Source organism: Stegostoma tigrinum, chromosome 6, assembly GCF_030684315.1.
Source record: "Stegostoma tigrinum isolate sSteTig4 chromosome 6, sSteTig4.hap1, whole genome shotgun sequence".
Classification (NCBI taxonomy): domain Eukaryota; kingdom Metazoa; phylum Chordata; class Chondrichthyes; order Orectolobiformes; family Stegostomatidae; genus Stegostoma; species Stegostoma tigrinum.
Genome location: NC_081359.1, coordinates 58,877,475 through 58,895,486, shown reverse-complemented (window position 1 = coordinate 58,895,486; position 18,012 = coordinate 58,877,475). Strand labels below are relative to the sequence as shown.

Sequence of the window (18,012 nt, the reverse complement as noted above, 5' to 3'; positions counted from 1 at the left end):
TGGTTGAGGAAGTGAGCAGGCTGCAGAAGGTAATGAACAGGCTACGAGAATAGGCAAAAAAGTAGCAGGTGGAATACAATGTGGGAAATTGAGAGGTTATGCACTTATAGGAAGAATAGGGGCATTGACTATTTTCTAAATGGGGAAATGTGATGTTCAAAGGGACTTGGGAGTCCTAATTCAGGACTCTCTTAAGGTTAACATGCAGGTTCAGTTAACATTTAAGGCAGCAATGCTTGCTTTCATTTTGAGACAGCTAGGCTATAAGAGCAGGATGTACTGCTGAGACTGTACATGGCCCTGATTAGTCTGCATTTGCACGGTTTCAGGCCTCATTACTACAGAGAATGTGCTGGCCTTGGTGGGGGTCCAGTGGATGGACACAAGAATGATTCCAGCAACGAAGGGCTTGACGACTCAGTCTGTACTTGATAGAGTTCAGAAGGATGAGGTGAGATATCATTGAAACTTATGGAATACTGAGAGGCCTGGATACAGTGGACATGGAGGTGATGTTTCCACTAGTAGGGGGACAAGAATCCAAGGGCATGGCTTCGGAGTAAAGTGACGACCCTCTAGAACTGAGAAGGGGAGAAATTTCTTCAGAGGGTGGTTAATCTGTGGAACTCTTTGCCGCAGATGACTGCGGAGGTCAAGTCATTAAGACAGAGATAGATTGATTCCTTACTAATAAGGGGATCAAGAGTCAGAGGGAGAAGGCGGGAGGATGGTGCTAAGGAACGTATCAGCCAAGACTGAATGCCGGCGCAGATTCAATGGACCAAATAGCCTACTTATGCTCCTAAATCTTATGGTCTTGTAGGAACTTGTCGAAGTTTTTTTGAAAGACCATGTTCATCACAGATTTCTTTCTTGAAACGTGCACTGGTTACTTTGAAATACTTTCTCCTCATCAAAATATTTAGTACTTTCAGCCTGAACCAAGGTTCTTTTTGTGATGATGCTAAATTTGGTTGTATAATGGACAGTGAAGGAGGTTATCTAAGAGTTAAATGGGATCTTCATCAACTGGGCCAATGGGCCGAAGAGAGGCAAATTGGGTCTAATTTAGATAAATGCAAGATGTTGCATTTTGGTAAGGCAAACCAGGGCAGGATTTACACAGTTGATGGTAGAGCCCTGAGAAGTGTTGTCAAACAGAGAGACCGAGGTGTTCAGGTATATTGTTCCCTGGAAGTGGCAACACAGGTAGATAGGGTGGTGAAGGTGGCATTTGATATGCTTTCCTCTATTGTTCATAATGGTGAGTACAGGACTTGGGATGTCACTTTGCAGCTGTACAAGACATTGGTGAGGCCACTTTTAGTACGGCTTACAGTTCTGGTGACATTACTATAAGAAGGATATTATTAAAGTAGAAAGGGTGTAGAAAAGAATTCCAAGGATGTTACTGAGACTGGAGAGTTTGATTTATAAGGTGAAGCTAGGTAGGCGAGGACTTTTTCTTCTCTGTTGGTAAAAATCATGAGAGGCATAGAGAAGGTGAATGACACAGGTCTTTTCCCTAGAGTAGGGGGTTCAAAACTAGAGGGCACGGTTTAAGGTGAGAGGGTAAAGATTTAAAAGGCTATCCATGGGGCAACTTTTTCCACACAAAGGTTGGTACATGTATGGAATGAACTGTCAGAGGAAGTGGTAGATGCAGGTACTGTTGCAGCATTTAAAAGGCACCCAGACAGGTACATGAATAGGGAAGATTTAATGGAATACAGGCCAAATGCAGTTAAGTAGGACTAGTTTTCTTTAGAAAACCTGGTCAACATTGACAAATTGGACCAAAGAGTCTGTTTCTGTGCTACATGAGTCTATGATTGCATTTGTAGACCTCTAAAACAGCCAAGTGAAGAGCGTGACATTGATAAAGCTTTGAAAGAATTCTCATGATATTTTCATAGCTGGCTCAATACAGTCCTCATGATCAATGGTCCTCTTCTATCACCTTGCATCAATAGAAATCATTACTGTTACTATCACAGTTAAAAGGACCACTTGGTGCTGTTTTCTTCTATTCCAGTCTTCCTTCTCTTCATCAAGAAATAGAATTCCAAGACAAAAGACTGCCCTCATGTTGATCCACAATCAGGAATTTCTGTTTCACATTCCAGCACGTGCTCAGGTAAACAAAACAGAGACAAAAACAAAAGTTGCTGGAAAAACTCGGCAGGTCTGGCAGCATCTATGAAGAGAAATCAGAGTTAACATTTCGGGTTCGATGACCCTTTCTCTTCAGATGCTGCCAGACCTGCTGAGCTTTTCCAGCAACTTTTTTTAAAATTTGTTTCTGACTTACAACATCCACAGTTCTTTTGATTTCCAGATAAAATAGGGATCCTTTCAACTTTTAATTTTGTAGGGCTAATATGATTTAATCTTACTACAGAAGTTGCTTGTAGATGATCCTGTTTAAATGGCGCTAGGGTGCAAGGGTAGTTAGTGAATGGTTTAAGGAACATTTTTGTCTTGAAAGTATTATCTTACCATTCAAAACATTACACAGTCAATTGACAATATCATGGGTTCATTAAATATACATGCAATAAAGTTTTTGAGAAGTTTGCAGCTTGGGTTGTGGAGGAGGTTGTAAGCTTGCTCACTTAGCCGGTGTCTTTGGTTGCAGACGGAGGTCTGGCATTCCAACCGGAACACAATGAACTGGACCTGATATACAAACCATGGAGAAACAGAACCAAAAGTAATACCAACCACCTCCACAAGCTGAGGCATATAAATAACAAGATGGGACAGAACATCAACGCTTCACTGGAGCAGCAGTGACATTGCTGAGCAGGGTGACGAAATGTCTGCAACAAACTCACCAGCTCGGCAAGTAAGTCTACAACCCCAATACATGCAGTAGATCCATCAGTGTTCTGTCTAGTGAATACACGGTTGGATACATTAATCCTCAGAACATCTGTTATTTCCCTCCTGGCTTCTTTCAAATGGCTAGAATACTAATCATCAACATTCACGGAGGTCAGTTCTCAAGCACCTCCCTCCTCATTATGCTTATTTCATCTAACACTTTACAATTTAAAAAGAAAAGTGTGATGAGTGCATCACCCCTCTCCTTTGTCCTCATAAAGGTAAAATACTCATGAAGAAGGCATTCCCAGTAATTCTCTGCAAGGCACAGGCCATTCTTTCATTATCCTCTTGCTCTTAATGTACTGTAAAAGATTTTTTGCATGTTCCTTAACTTTACTAGCCAATATATTTTCTAATCTTCTTTTCTTCCCAATTGCCTTTCTCATTCCACACCTGTACTTTCTATGATCATTTAGTTTCCAGAAGTGTTTTGTTTTTAAGAGATTGTAATTTTTCCTTCTTTTCTCTTATCCTGCCAGCTTCTGGACAAGCAGGGAAATTTTTGCAGTACTGCCCATTTTTTTGTGGGAAGATACCTACACTTTGCCTAATAAAATTTTTGCTTTTAAATGCCTGACCAATTTGCCACAGATTTTCCTCTTCCTTCAAGTGGGTGGAACCAGTCCACTTTTACCAGTTCATCTCTTGATCTCAAAGTTTGCCTTCCCCCAATTTAGAAAGTTTACTTCTATTCTAACTTTGTCCCTTTCTATAATTATGCTAAAATTAACTGTATCATGATCGCTACCTCCAAAATGGCCATCCACTACTATTTCATTCACTTGGACTGCTTCATTTCCTAAAAGTAAATCTAGAACTGTGACCCTTTCTGGCTGACTCAAATTGATGAACATCAAAATTAAAAGCCAGAGGAGAATATCAAATTGAACAGACATTCTGCACAGTTAAACAAACTAGTCAGTGTGGGAGATGTCAGGTGAGTACAACTGCATTCTGTTTTATAAGTAATTGTTAGATACAGATAACATATTCCGGGTACCTAAAAAACAAAGAACAAAGAACAAAGAAACCTACAGCACACGAACAGGCCCTTTGGCCCTCCAAGCCTGCGCCGATCAAGATCCTCTGTCTAACCTGTCATCTATTTTCTAACGGTTTGTGAACATTTGCTCCCTGCCCATCCATGTACCTGTCCAAATATATCTTAAAAGACACTAACGTGTCTGTGTTTACCACCTCCGCTGGCAATGCGTTCCAGGCACCCACCACCCTCTGTGTAAAGAACTTTCCACGCATATCTCCCTTAAACTTTCCTCCTCTCACTTTGAACTCATGACCCCTAGTAACTGAGTCCCCCACTCTGGGGAAAAAGCTTTTGGCTATCCACCCTGTCTGTACCCCTCATGATTTTGTAGACCTCAATCAGGTCCCCCTCAATCTCCGTCTTTCTCATGAAAATAATCCTAGTCTATTCAACCTCTCTTCATAGCTAGCACCCTCCATACCAGGCAACATCCTGGTGAACCTCCTCTGCACCCTCTCCAAAGCATCCACATCCTTTTGGTAATGTGGCGACCAGAACTGTACACAGTACTCCAAATGTGGCCGAACCAAAGTCCGATACAACTGCAACATGACCTGCCAACTCTTGTACTCAATACCCCGCCCAGTGAAGGAAAGCATGCCATATGCCTTCTTGACCACCCTATTGACCTGCGTTGTCACCTTCAGGGAACAATGGACCTGAACACCCAGATCTCTCTGTTCATCAATTTTCCCTAGGACTTTTCCATTTACTGTATAGTTCGCCCTTGAATTTGATCTTCCAAAATGCATCACCTCGCATTTGCCCGGATTGAACTCCATCTGCCATTTATCTGCCCAACTCTTCAGTCTATCTATATTCTGCTGTAATCTCTGACAGTCCCCTTCATTATCAGCTACTCCACCAATTTTAGTGTCATCAGCAAACTTGCTGATCAGACCACCTACACCTTCCTCCAGATCATTTACATATATCACAAACAACAGTGGTCCCAGCACAGATCCCTGTGGAACACCACTGGTTACAGGTCTCCAATTTGAGAAACTCTCTTCTACTACTACCCTCTGTCTCCTGTTGCCCAGCCAGTTTTTTATCCATCTAGCTAGCACACCCTGGACCCCATGTGACTTCACTTTCTCCATCATCCTGCCATGGGGAACCTTATCAAACGCCTTACTGAAGTCCATGGATATGACATCTACAGCCTCTCCCTCATAAATCAACTTTGTCACGTCCTTAAAGAATTCTATTAAGTTGGTAAGACATGACCTTCCCTGTACACAACCATGTTGCCTATCACTGATAAGCCCATTTTCTTCCAAATGGGAATAGATCCTATCCCTCAGTATCTTCTCCAGTAGCTTCCCTACCACTGACGTCAGGCTCACCGGTCAATAATTACCTGGATTATCCTTGCTGCCCTTTTTAAACAAGGGGACATTAGCAAGTCTCCAGTCCTCCGGGACCTCACCTGTGTCTAAGGACACTGCAAAGATATCTGTTAGGGCCCCGGCTATTTCCTCTCTTGCTTCCCTCAGTAACCTGGGATAGATCCCATCCGGACCTGGGGACTTGTCCACCTTAATGTCTTTTAGGATACCTAACACTTTCTCCTTCCTTATGTCAACTTGACCTAGACTAAGCAAACATCTATCCCTAACCTCAACATCCGTCATGTCCCTCTCCTTGGTGAATACCGATGCAAAGTACTGGCTAAGAATGTCACCCATTTTCTCTGACTCAGCACATACCTTTCCTTCTTTGTCCTTAAGTGGGCCAATCCTTTCTCTAGTTACCCTCTTGCTCTTTATATATGAATAAATGGCTTTGGGACTTTCCTTAACTATGTTTGCCAGCAACATCTCATGTCCTCTCTTAGCCCTCTTAATCCCCTTTTTTCAGATTCGCTCTACATTCCAGGTATTCTTGCAAAGCTTCGTCTGTCTTCAGTTGCCTAGACCTCATGTATGCTTCCTTTTTTCTCTTGGCTAGTCTCACAATTTCACCTGTCATCCATGGGTCCCTAATCTTGCCTTTTCTATTCCTCATTTTCACAGGAACATGTCTCTCCTGCACGCTAATCAACCTCTCCTTAAAAGCCTCCCACATATCAAATGTGGATTTTCCTTCAAACAGTTTCTCCCAATCTACATTCCTCAGATCCTGCCGAATCTTGGTATAGTCAGCCTTCCCCCAGTTTAGTACTCTTCCTTTAGGACCACTCCTATCCTTGTCCATTAGTATTGTAAAACTTATGGAATTATGGTCGCTATTTCCAAAGTAGTCCCCTACTGTAATATCAACCACCTGGCTGGGTTCATTCCCCAGCACCGGGTCCAGTATGGCCCTTTCTCGAGTGGGACTACATATATACTGCTCTACAAAACCCTCCTGGACACACCTTACAAATTCTGCTCCGTCTTGACCCCTAACACTGAGTGAATCCCGGTCAATGTTGGGAAAATTAAAATCTCCCATCAACACCACCCTGTTTCTCCTACACCTTTCCATTATCTGTTTACATATTTGTACCTCTATCTCACGCTCGCTGTTGGGAGGCCTGTAGTACAGCCCCAGCATTGTTACTGCATCCTTCCTATTTCTGAGTTCTACCCATATTGCCTCACTGCTTGAGTCCTCCATGGGGCCCTCCTTCAGTACTGCTGTGATATCGTCTTTGACCATTACTGCAACTCCTCCACCCCTTTTACCTCCCTCTCTATCCCGCCTGAAGCATCGATATCCTGGGACAACTAGTTGCCAGTCATGCCCTTCCCTCAACCAAGTCTCAGTAATAGCAATAACATCATACCTCCAGGTACCGATCCAAGCCCTACTGGAGGCAAAATTTACATTCCATTAAATTCAGACTGATAAAATGTCAAAAAAAAAAAATGCAACCATCTCTCATTATAGTCTCGTTTGTACATTAGTGTCGTAAAGTCTGACAGCACTGACACAGGCCCTTCAGCCCAAACTGGTCCTTGACACTAAAATGTCCATCCACGCTAACCCCATTTCCCAGCACTATTCCCATATTCTTCTAAACCTTTCCTATCCATTACTTGTCCAAATGCCTTTTAAATGCTGTTAATGTACCTGCCTCAACAACTTCTGCTGGCAGCTCATTCCATGGACATACTACCCCTGGGTAAAAAGGTTGCCCCTCAGGTTCCCATGTATTCTTTCCCCTCTTACCTCAAACTGATGCCCTTGAGTCCTCGATTCCCCAACCCTGGAAAAAAACGGAGTGCATTCACCCTATTCCATGCCTTACACGATCTCATACACTTCTATAAAATCATCGCTCAATCTCCTACGCTGTAAAGAAAAAATGTCCTGGCTTGTCCAACCTCTCCCTATTAACTCAGTCCTTTGAGTCCTGGCAACATCCTTATAAGTTTCTTCCACATTCTTTCAGGTTTGGATTAGGTTAGATTACCTACAGTGTGGAAACAGGCCCTTCGGCCCAACAAGTCCACAGTGCCCCTTGAAGCATCCCACCCAGACCCATCCCCCTATAACCCACACACCCCTGAACACTACAGGCAATTTAGCATGGCCAATCCACCTAGCCTGCACATCTTTGGACTGTGGGAAGAAACCAGAGCACCCGGAGGAAAACCACGCAGACACAGGGAGAACGTGCAAACTCCACACAGACAGTTGCCCGAGGCTGGAATCGAACCCGGGTCCCTGGCACTGTGAGGCTGCAGTGCTAACCACTGAGCCACTGTGCCGCCCCAAGTAATATTTTTATATTAATAACATCCTTCCTATAGTAAGGTGACCAAAACTGAAAACAATACTCCACCTGCAGCCTTACCAACATCCTGTACAACTGCAACATAACTTCCCAACTTCTACACTCAACACCCTGACTGATGAAAGCCAGTGTGCTAAAAGCCTTCTTCATTGCCCTGTCTATCTGTGACTTCACTTTCAGAGAACCGTGAACCTGAACTCCAAGGTCCCTCTCTTCCACTATACTCCTTAAGGCCCTAACATTCACCATGAAACTCCTAACTTGAGTTGACTTTCTAAAATGCAACACCTCATACTTATCTATAATAAACTCCATTTGCCATTTTTTGGCCCACTTCCCTAGCTGATCAAGACCATGTTGCAATTTCTAATAAACTTTCCTCACTGGCCACGATACCATCTATTTTAATGTCATCTGCAAACTTACTAACCATGCCATTATACTCTGATTCCTAACCTCAAGCCAATTATGTATCTCCCTGGACTCCATGTGATCTAACCTTCCAGAGCAGCCTACCATATGGGACCTTATATCAAAGGCCTTACAGCAGTCGATATAGACTTGGTCTACCTCGCTGTCCTGGACACTTCAAAGAACTCTAACAAATTCGTGAGACATGATTTTCCATGCATGAAGCCATGCTGGCTACTCCTTACTGAACTCTGTCTTTCCAAACGCATGCTTTTCTTAAACCCTTAGAATCTTCTCAGGTAACTTACCTAAAACAAATGTTCATGTTATTGGTCTATAATTCCCAGGCTTTTCTTTGCAGGCCTTCTTGAATAAAGGCACAATGTTCGCTACCCTCCGGTCTTCCGGGACCTCATCCATGCCTAATGATGGGACACCTATATCAGCCATTGTGCCCGCAATTTCTTCTCTAGCATTTTGCAGGGTTCTTGGATATATCTGGTCCAGACTAGGAGATTTATCTACCTTCATACATTTTAATACTTCTGACACCTCTTCTAGTGTGATATGCACTATCCCCAAGATATCGCCATTAACTTCCTCAAGTTCCCAAGTCTTCATGTCTTTTTCCATAGGAAACACAGAGGAGAAGTATTCAAAGACCTTGCCCACCTCCTGCGGTTCTATACATACATATCCACTTCGATTCTTGAGGGCTCCTATCCTCTCTCTAGTGATTCTTTTTCCTTTAATGTACTCAGAGAATCTCTTTAGATTCACCCTAATCTTTCAGTCAAAACGATCTCTTGACCCCCTTTCGTCTTCCTGACTTCCTTCTTCATTAAACTCCTGCATCCCTATAGACTTCCAGGAATTCCCTTGATCCCAGCTGCCTGCACCTGAGCCATGCCGCCTCTTTTTTCCCGGTCAAAGGCTCAAAATCTCTTATCATCCTGAGATCCCTACTCCTGTCAACCTTGCCCTTCACCCACACAGGAACACATAGACCTTGAATTCTAGCTGTCACACTTTTAAAGGCCTCCCATTTGCCGGAGGTCCCTTTGCCTGCAAACTGCTCCAATCAATCCCTGCAAGCTCCTGTCTAATTCCATCAAAAATTTGCCTTGCCCCAGTTTATAACTTGAATCTATGGACCAGTTTGTCCTTCTCCATAACTATTTAAAAATTAATAGAACTATGGTCACTGGTTGCAAAGTGCTCCCCCCGTCACCTCTCCTGCCCTATTTCCCAAGAGTAGGTCAAGTTTTACCCCCCCCACCCCACCACCACCACCACCAATGGGGCCCTCTATATACTGCTTGAGGAAACTTTCCTGAACACATTTAACCAATTCTACCCCATCTAAGCCCTTAACGTATTGCAGTCACAGTCTATGTTAGGAAAATTAAAATCACCGACTATGACAATCCTATCGTTCCTGCAAAATCTCCCTAATCTCCCTGCATATTTGTTCCTTTAATACCCGTTGTATATTTGGGGGCCTGTGGTATAATCCCAATAACATCACCATTCCCTTCTTATTCCTTAGCTCCACCCACAAAGCCTCACTGGATGATCCCTCAGTTATTTCATCTCTGACGATTGCTGTGATATTCCGCTTAATCCAAAATGCAGCTCCGCCTCCCCTCTTTCCACCACCTATGACCTGCCTAAATCACCTGTACTGTGGCACAGTAAGCTGCCAATCGTGTCCCTCCCTTAGCCTTGTTTCTGTAACAGCTATCATATCCCAGTCCCACACACCTATCCATGCCCCGAGTTCATCGGCCTTACCTGTTGTATTGAAACAGATGCAATTTAATTCAACAGGCATTCCCCGATCCGTGTAATATTCTAGCATGACCTGGCTCTTCATCTTGCTATTTCTGACGACTGTATCTCCTTCCAGCCTCGCACTTGCTTCCCTGTTGTTGAGGATTCCAACCCCCTACCAATCTAGTTTAAACCCTCCCTGGTAGCACTAGCAAATCTGCCGGCCAGGATATTGGACCTGGCAGTTCAGGTGCAACCGGTCCCTCTTAAATAGGTCACTCTGCCCCAGAAAAGATTCCAATGATCCAGTAATTTGAATCCCTACCCCTTGCACCAATTCTTCCGCCACGCATTCATCTGCTATATCATGCTGTTCTTACCCTCATGAGCACGTGGCACTGAAGTAGTCAGAGATTACCATTGTCAAAGTCCTCTTTTTAAATTTTTCTTCTAGCTCTCTATAATCACTCCGCAGGACCTCATCCTTATTTCAAACAATGTCATTTGTGCCAATGTGCACAATGACTTCGGGCTGCTCACCATCCCCCTTGAGAGCGTTTTGCAGTCATTCTGAGACATCCTGGAGCATGGCACTTGGGAAGCAACACACCATTCTGAATTCCTGTTTGCGGCCACAGAATCTCCTGTCTGTCTCCTAACTATCGAGTCTTCTATCACTGAGGTCCTGTTTACCACTACTTTTTCATGTTGTGCCCCAGAGCAACCTCCCATAATAATGGAATTCATACGTTTCTAAACGTGCCCCAGTGGTACAACTGGAATAGGAAAAGGAAATAAAAAGGGTAAGTTATAATAGCATCTCCTCCAGTAAAAGAAGATGCAGCACAATTGACATAGGTTTTGATTAAACTCAATGGTGAAGAAATTTGTTTCAGATCCAACAGAAAACTAAATACAAAAGATGTTCATCTCTGAAATCTTGCATATGCCTGCATTTTATTGGTTTTTAAAGTTGGTAATGTAAATATTGTATTACTGTTGATTTACATAATGTTTGTCATATTTGAATTGTTAAAAAAAACTCTCTTATGTTCCAGTCAGCAAACTTGAGCAGGATTGAAAGCTTTTCCTGAAGGTTGTGCATTAAGTAGCAACTGAAATGAATTAATGTATGTGACTGAGTCACAAATAAAGCAGCAAACTCACAAAAGGAGTAGTCATAAATGTAATTCTGGCATTGTTTTTGTGGATGTACAATTTTGACATCAATACTTACTCTTCTAGGCGAGATTTCAGTAGATCAAGTCGCTCCTCCCTCAAGCTTCCACCACATAATTCTCCTACTCCAGGCACCAGAAGATCGACAGCCGCAACCTAACAGATAATACCACAGAATGCTGAGATTACGTAAAGTATTTGAAGATATAATAAAATTTCCAGTTATTTCATTCTGCCAGTATATCCAGGTACGTCAAGTGGCCAAAGTGTTGGTAGATGAATTATCATACGAAATGTGAGGTTGTCTACTGTGGTAGGAATAGAAATTCTTCGCTCAGAGGGCCATTGGACAGATTCTTTATCCACAGGGGACTTGAGGCAGAAAGCACAGTTAAGGTACACTAAATTAGCTATGATCTTATTGCATGGAAAAGTAGACTCGAGGGATCAAATGGCTTGTTTCTGCTTCTGCTTCTGCTTCTGCTTCTATTTCTTACGTTCAGGAGCAGATTTTAGTTCAGTCTGCTTTGTAGCAGATTTTTCAAGTTAAACCTGTGCCCTGTAGGTCTCCTTAATGCAAGCTCACTGTTGGGAATGAGATTTTATTATTAATAGTGGTACTTTCCAAAGTTTTTGCAGACACAGCAATAAACGAATAAACTGATGTTCAGTCCGTGATTTAAAAACGTAACCATGTTATTATTTTTTGATTGAGTGGGAAGTTTTGTGTCATTGGTCTGGTATGCATTAGCAGTTTCAGGAATCTAGACAGTTTGTTCATTCTGAAACATGGCCATGACATGTTGTTGCTTATATCAGTTATCTCTTTCAGTTGATGGATTTTGTGATTTTAATATACTTGATTCATGACCCAATAACTGAGAAATCTAGGCTTCAAAGTTAAGAACTACAATTACCCAAACATCAATGAAAACCAACCAATGGGACTGATGTTCTGGCTCCTGGGTTCAGGGTCTTTGATACTGACAAATGAGAACTAGCAAAATCATTAAAGCATTTTCTTATTGGTCCTCATATTGAAAAATAAACTCATCAGTTACCTTCAGCGTACTGATTCCAGATTCTAAACTTGATGGAAATGTTTTAGGATTTAGCAGTTAACTTTATGACTACTTTAATTGACCCCATTCAGACATTCCTTCAGAACATTTCTCCTTTCCTTTTCTGTAGCCTTCATCAGCTAATCTTACCAAGTCCAGGCTACCAGCTATCTACTGTACCTCATGGCAAAGGTTTCAGTTATATCACATCTCTGCAGCACAGTTTCTACACAACCTTCCCCATGTTCACTTCAACCGATTCCACTAATTGCATCACATTGAGGTGATCACTTCCACTTATCTTTCCTATTATATTCAAATATCATCTTCCCCTCTTATGTAAAAGAAAATACTAATTTGGAAAGTGGAACTTGCTACCACATGGAGTCATTGAAGAGAATGGTTCGTATTTACGAAAGCAGAAGTCAGTTAACACAGGGAAGGAAGGATAGGAAGAATAGGTTGATAGGGTTAGATGACATGGAATTGGGACGTGGCTCATCTGGCGTATATACTGGTATGGACTTCAGGTCATGTAACACAAGTGTAAAATAATTGTTTCACATTAGTAGCTATTCAAAAGGAGAGCCAAACAATCAGGTTGGCTCTGCGCCTCACCCTTATTACAAAACATTTGTGCTCAGCCATCACATTAATACCCATCCAGTTCCTATCTTTTAATTTGCCATATAAAGATAACTAGTTGTAAGACACACACTGATTTTTGAAGCATTATAGCACTGTAATGAAAAGTAAATGTAAAATTTTTTTCTTTGGATACCAAATTCAATACAAAATAAAATTCTTTCTGGTGGATAGGTACACACATCTGCTGTAATGACAAATGAAATTGGAAACAACTGTTTACCCTACTCTGTATATTTTCCATTTCCTCACCTCAAAATGACTCTAATGGCTTAACTGGTTAAGACATTAAAGTTAAGTACCTCAGCCATACATACCAGTAGGGGCTTAAATTTGATTTTCAAATGTGCTGATTTAACAGATAATATAATTTAACATTGTCTCTCTTGGTTAGGAAGGTGAAGATTGTTCAAGTTCCTGCTCTCAATCTCACATTTACCAAATATGGATTACTGAATGATGACATCATACAAGGCCAGTATTAAATTCACCTTTAATGATCACTCAAGATTAATTACAAGGAATATCAAATTCTTGGTCACCACACTTGAGAAAGGGCATGAAGTGTTGGAGAGGGTATAGAAGACATTTGGCTGCACTTGTGGAAAGAAATCAGAGTTAATGTTTCGGGTTGAGTGACACTTCCTCAGAACCCTGTGAATAACTGATTTCTCTCCACAGGTGCTGCCAGACCTGCTGAGCTTTTCCAGCAATTTCTGTTTTTGTTTCTGATTTACAGCATTTGCAATTCTTTCAGTTTTTACAGAAGAGACTTGTTAGAACCATTTCAGGGATAGAAGATAAATTATGAAGCTTTCCTTTGAGATCAAACAACACTGATTTGGAGATATACTGCTGTTCCATCATGGCTGCTGGGTTAAAATCCTGGAATTTTCTCCCAACTGCACAGTCAATGCATCAGCACCAAACAGACCACAATTGTTCAAGGCAGCAGGTCAATGCAATCAAGGGCAATTAGGAAAGGATAATAAATGCTAGCCTTAACAATACCCAAAGTATTGCTGAAACAGAGGGTCCAAGATAACAAAGTGTGGAGCTGGATGAACACAGCAGGTCAAGCAGCATCTCAGGAGCACAAAAGCTGACGTTTCGGGCCTAGACCCTTCTCCAGCATCTGCAGTTCCCATTATCTCTGAAACAGAGGCTGTTCTCTTTACCGAGAACGAAGCTTAGATGGAAATCTTGAAGAGACATTTAAATGAGGAAAAGCTTTAGATTTGGTGAGTAAAGAGAATGGTTTTGAATGGTTACAGGGTTAGTAGTGAGAGATAATAAATTTAAAGGTGATGTAGTGGAAAAAACCTCTTGCAATCAGCAGTCAAGATTTGGAAAGCAGTACCTGAGAGAGTGATGGATGCCAATTCAAAGGAAGCTTTTAAATAAGAATTGGGTAACTGCTGAAAGGACAAAAACTCTCATGGATATGAGAAGCAGTGGAAAGTGGGATGAAGGGGTAATCCTTCGAAAGAGCTGGCAGAGACTAAATGGATCAAATGGTCTCCTTCAATGAGCTATGCTGGATGTGAGTTTGCTCGCTGAGCTGGAAGGTTAGTTTTCATACGTTTCGTCACCATTCTAGGTAACATCATCAGTGAGCCTCCGATGAAGTGCTGGTGTTACGTCCCGCTTTCTATTTATCTGTTTAGATTGCCTTGGGTTGTTGATGTCATTTCCTGCACTGGTGATGCCATTTCTTGTTCTTTTTCTCAGATGGTGGTAGATGGGCTCCAAATCAACGTGTTTGAACAAACACATTGATTTGGAGCCCATCTACCACCTTCTGAGAAAAAGAACAGGAAATGACATCACCAACCCAAGGGAACCTAAACAGATCAATAGAAAGCGGGACGTAACACCAGCGCTTCATCGGAGGCTCACTGAATATGTTACCTAGAATGGTGACGAAACGTATGAAAACTAACCTTCCAGCTCAGCGAGCAAACTCACATCCAGAAACTCAACTTGAGCTACAAATCTTCTCAAAACTCATGACCTATGCTGTAATTATGTCCCAATCTTGAAATTTTACTATTGATAATGTTCAGAAAATGCACATTTCGGAAAGCACCAAACATTTAATAAGGTAATTCATCCATATAATGCAGTATTTTTACAACTTGTAATTAACATTCACCATTCTATGTGGTGCACTATAGGACAATTTTCATATCTTTCAATAGTAATATAATTTAACCATGGTAATGTGTATTTGTATTTCATTTTAATCTTAATCATTTGGAGACTGTATCAAATTTAAACATGCACATTGTCCATATTATTTTGGGATTTTTTCTTTAATTACTTTATACACTGCAGAAATCCTTCTGGCTCAAATTTTAATAGTCTTTACTATGGAAGAGAAAAACTGACAATTAAAAATATGTAGTTTTACAAAAAGATGAATTCTTTGAATAAGGTGAAAATGAAGATGAAAGGGAGATAACACGTATAATTGTATCATAATGCTGTTTGTAGCAACGTGATGTCATCATTTTGTTATTTTTCAAAAATCTTCCTGAATAGATTGTTATTTAGTTTATTTAAACCATTGTTACAGAACATATTCTGGTTATACAAACAACAGTGCAAGAGGCTACATTCAGTTAGAATCTGAATGAGTAGATTTTGAACCATTATGTCTCCCATCACCAGAGAAGATGAGTTAATGAGCTTATGTTAGATATTACAATGCTCAATACATCAATCATACAATTTCTGCTTACTGTATGCTGAGGATGATCTTGATTATCTCTGGCATAAAAGGGCTTGATGTCATAAGGATAATTAACCACAAAAACAGGGATATTGCCACAGTGCCGTACCAGACAGTTCTCATGCTCAGTCTGTAGGTCACAGCCCCACTGTAAAAGATGACAATCAATACTTACTTCAGCACCGCTTCAAAGATACTGCATACAGCACATGCAGATGCATACAGCTTTTATATAATTACATTCAATAACAAAAATAATTAAAGAACAACATCTTTCCAGTTTTAGTTTTTAAAAAAGATAATTTGGAAGCATCTTTTTAAATGAAATACTACTCCATTATCATTTTAACTTGCTTTAAGCAAAGCTTTCTAGCTTGAAACAATTCATTAAGTACCTCAAGATGCCTACTAAAATACATAATAGCTGAAACAAAATTTGAGAAATCTGCTTCCTGCCTACCAGCTGAAATATCATGTAAGTACAATCCCCATCTCATTACAAATGATCACAATGGCAAACATGCCATTCCAATGAAATTACAGTTTCAGCTTCATGAGAAATGAAGGAGTTGGACAGCAACACATTTATGCACTTTGTTTAAATTATACATTAGATGTGCTTTCAAATATCCATGACTGCCACGTTAATTTTAGTATGTATTTGTAAAGAAATTCCTTAAAATCGGAATTATGCACATATTTTGTTTTAAAGAAGCTATTGCTCAATAATAGAAAATCAAACTAAAACAGAATTACGTGGAGTAACTTTCCTTCTGTATGGATTTGCAAGTATTTGTCTGTAGCATCAACTGGAAAGAACTAGCTATAGGGAAGTTGAAGAAACATGCTCAGTTCAGCAGGAGAATTTTTGAACATCTACAGCTGTACTGTGTAAAGTTGTGAGATTTGACAAGTCTTACTCTCCTGGTTTCTGCTAGAAATATTTGTTACACTTCATCACAGGTAGTGAACACATTATGCACATCATTCAGAAAAAGAATTTTCAATTCACATCAGAAAACAATTTGTCATACTCAGCTATACTCATATCACAATCTTTTTCTATTTAAAAATCCTGATCAGCTTTCTCTAGCCTAAGAGAGAACATTGCGCAGTGACAAATGTGCAAATTCACAATTCATTAATTGTAATAAGTATTTTCCAATTATTAGTGGAAGTCATATTTAAGAAATTAAAGGTTGTGTCTGGAATTCAATACTGACAACTGCTTTAAATCTGAGCAGAAGTATTCATTGGCATGTCATTCACGACAAGCACAGTGGCACATATGGCTATCACTGTGTTGAATTACAGGGAGTTAATATTGCAAATTGGCTAGAAAACTTCAGAAATCAGGGCAACATTGACAAATACCCATTTTGTGTTTAAGTCCAGGCCTGCAGTTTACCTCAGAACTTTCTCTTACACAGTACAAAAACTGTAGAAATTACTGCCACTGGTTCCTTTTTAGACCGCATCTGCATTTAAGCAGAGGGGTTAGAACTAAATAAAAGCAATTCGGTAAAAGGCAACTAAATTGATGTATGTATTGTAAAGCCTGCTCTACTAGAATACACACTGATGAAATACCTCTTGTCGAAACTTACTTTGTGCACAATATATTTTCCATTCTTACAGGAATACAAATTTGGAGAATGCTAAGCACAGGAGATAGAAATGCAAAGCTTCAAATATAGCCAATAAAGCTGTCCAACATTGTTACAGCCTTCATTTTTATTACCTCAGCATTTGGATATGAAAATAAATGGAAAGAATAATGCTAAAAGCAATTGAGAGCAACAAAGTCGTCATCTAAGGAAGAAAGTGAAATATTGAAGACAAGAAACAGAAGTAAAAAGGTTCAAAGAAAAGACAAAAAAGGTAGGATATTCAGCAGTGAAGAAGGTGGAATGTGAACAATAACTCCAGATACTTTATTACAATTTGCCTTCCAAAATCCATGTCGAAGAAGCAAAGGATGAGAACAAGTTTGCCGTAAATATACAAGAAAAATGTCTCATCTACAAATGTTAAAATTATGGCCAAAGGATTACTTCTTTAAATGTTTGTCCCAATGCTGAATTAATTTGGGGAACTGAGATGAAGCAATTTGAACAAGTGATTTTTTTGATTTTAACCATTTAAAAAAAAAAACTAGGCTTAACATAACAAATGTTAACTGTTTGTTATAGAAATATTAAAATCACCAATTAACAGTTGGGAATTAGGTTTTCAATAAAGTGGTCTAGAAAAGCCACCTAATATCTCCAAGCATTACATGTCCAATATCACTGTTGTAGTTTCATAAAATCATTCCACTTTCAGGTCACACTTTTTACCTTTGGTTCAAATTTGAAGGTTTCTGTGCTTTGCTGCAAAATGTCAATTGCTTCAGTGTAGGAAAGCCTAAAAAAAAATTTATATTTCAGTTATATTGAATAAAATGTTATATTTTCCAAATATTTTGATTAACCACAATTATCAAATCTAGCGGGGTATGCAACATTATAGACTGCTTTTTTTCAACATGTATTTCCTTTAGGCAATA

At 40.3% G+C, this 18,012-nt stretch overlaps 1 protein-coding gene across 8 annotated transcripts in view; it reads right to left on the bottom strand.

Moving 5' to 3' along the window:
- Positions 1 to 18,012, bottom strand: part of nars2 (asparaginyl-tRNA synthetase 2, mitochondrial) — an 83,808-nt gene that overhangs the window by 14,538 nt on the left and 51,258 nt on the right. For all 8 annotated transcript variants that reach the window (XM_059646587.1, XM_059646586.1, XM_059646585.1 and 5 more), the window contains 3 exons: positions 17,804 to 17,870; positions 15,475 to 15,612; positions 11,083 to 11,180 (listed from right to left, as the gene is read on the bottom strand). In XM_059646587.1, coding sequence (XP_059502570.1) covers positions 11,083 to 11,180; positions 15,475 to 15,612; positions 17,804 to 17,870 — 303 coding nt within the window. The remainder of the gene's footprint in view (positions 1 to 11,082; positions 11,181 to 15,474; positions 15,613 to 17,803; positions 17,871 to 18,012) is intronic.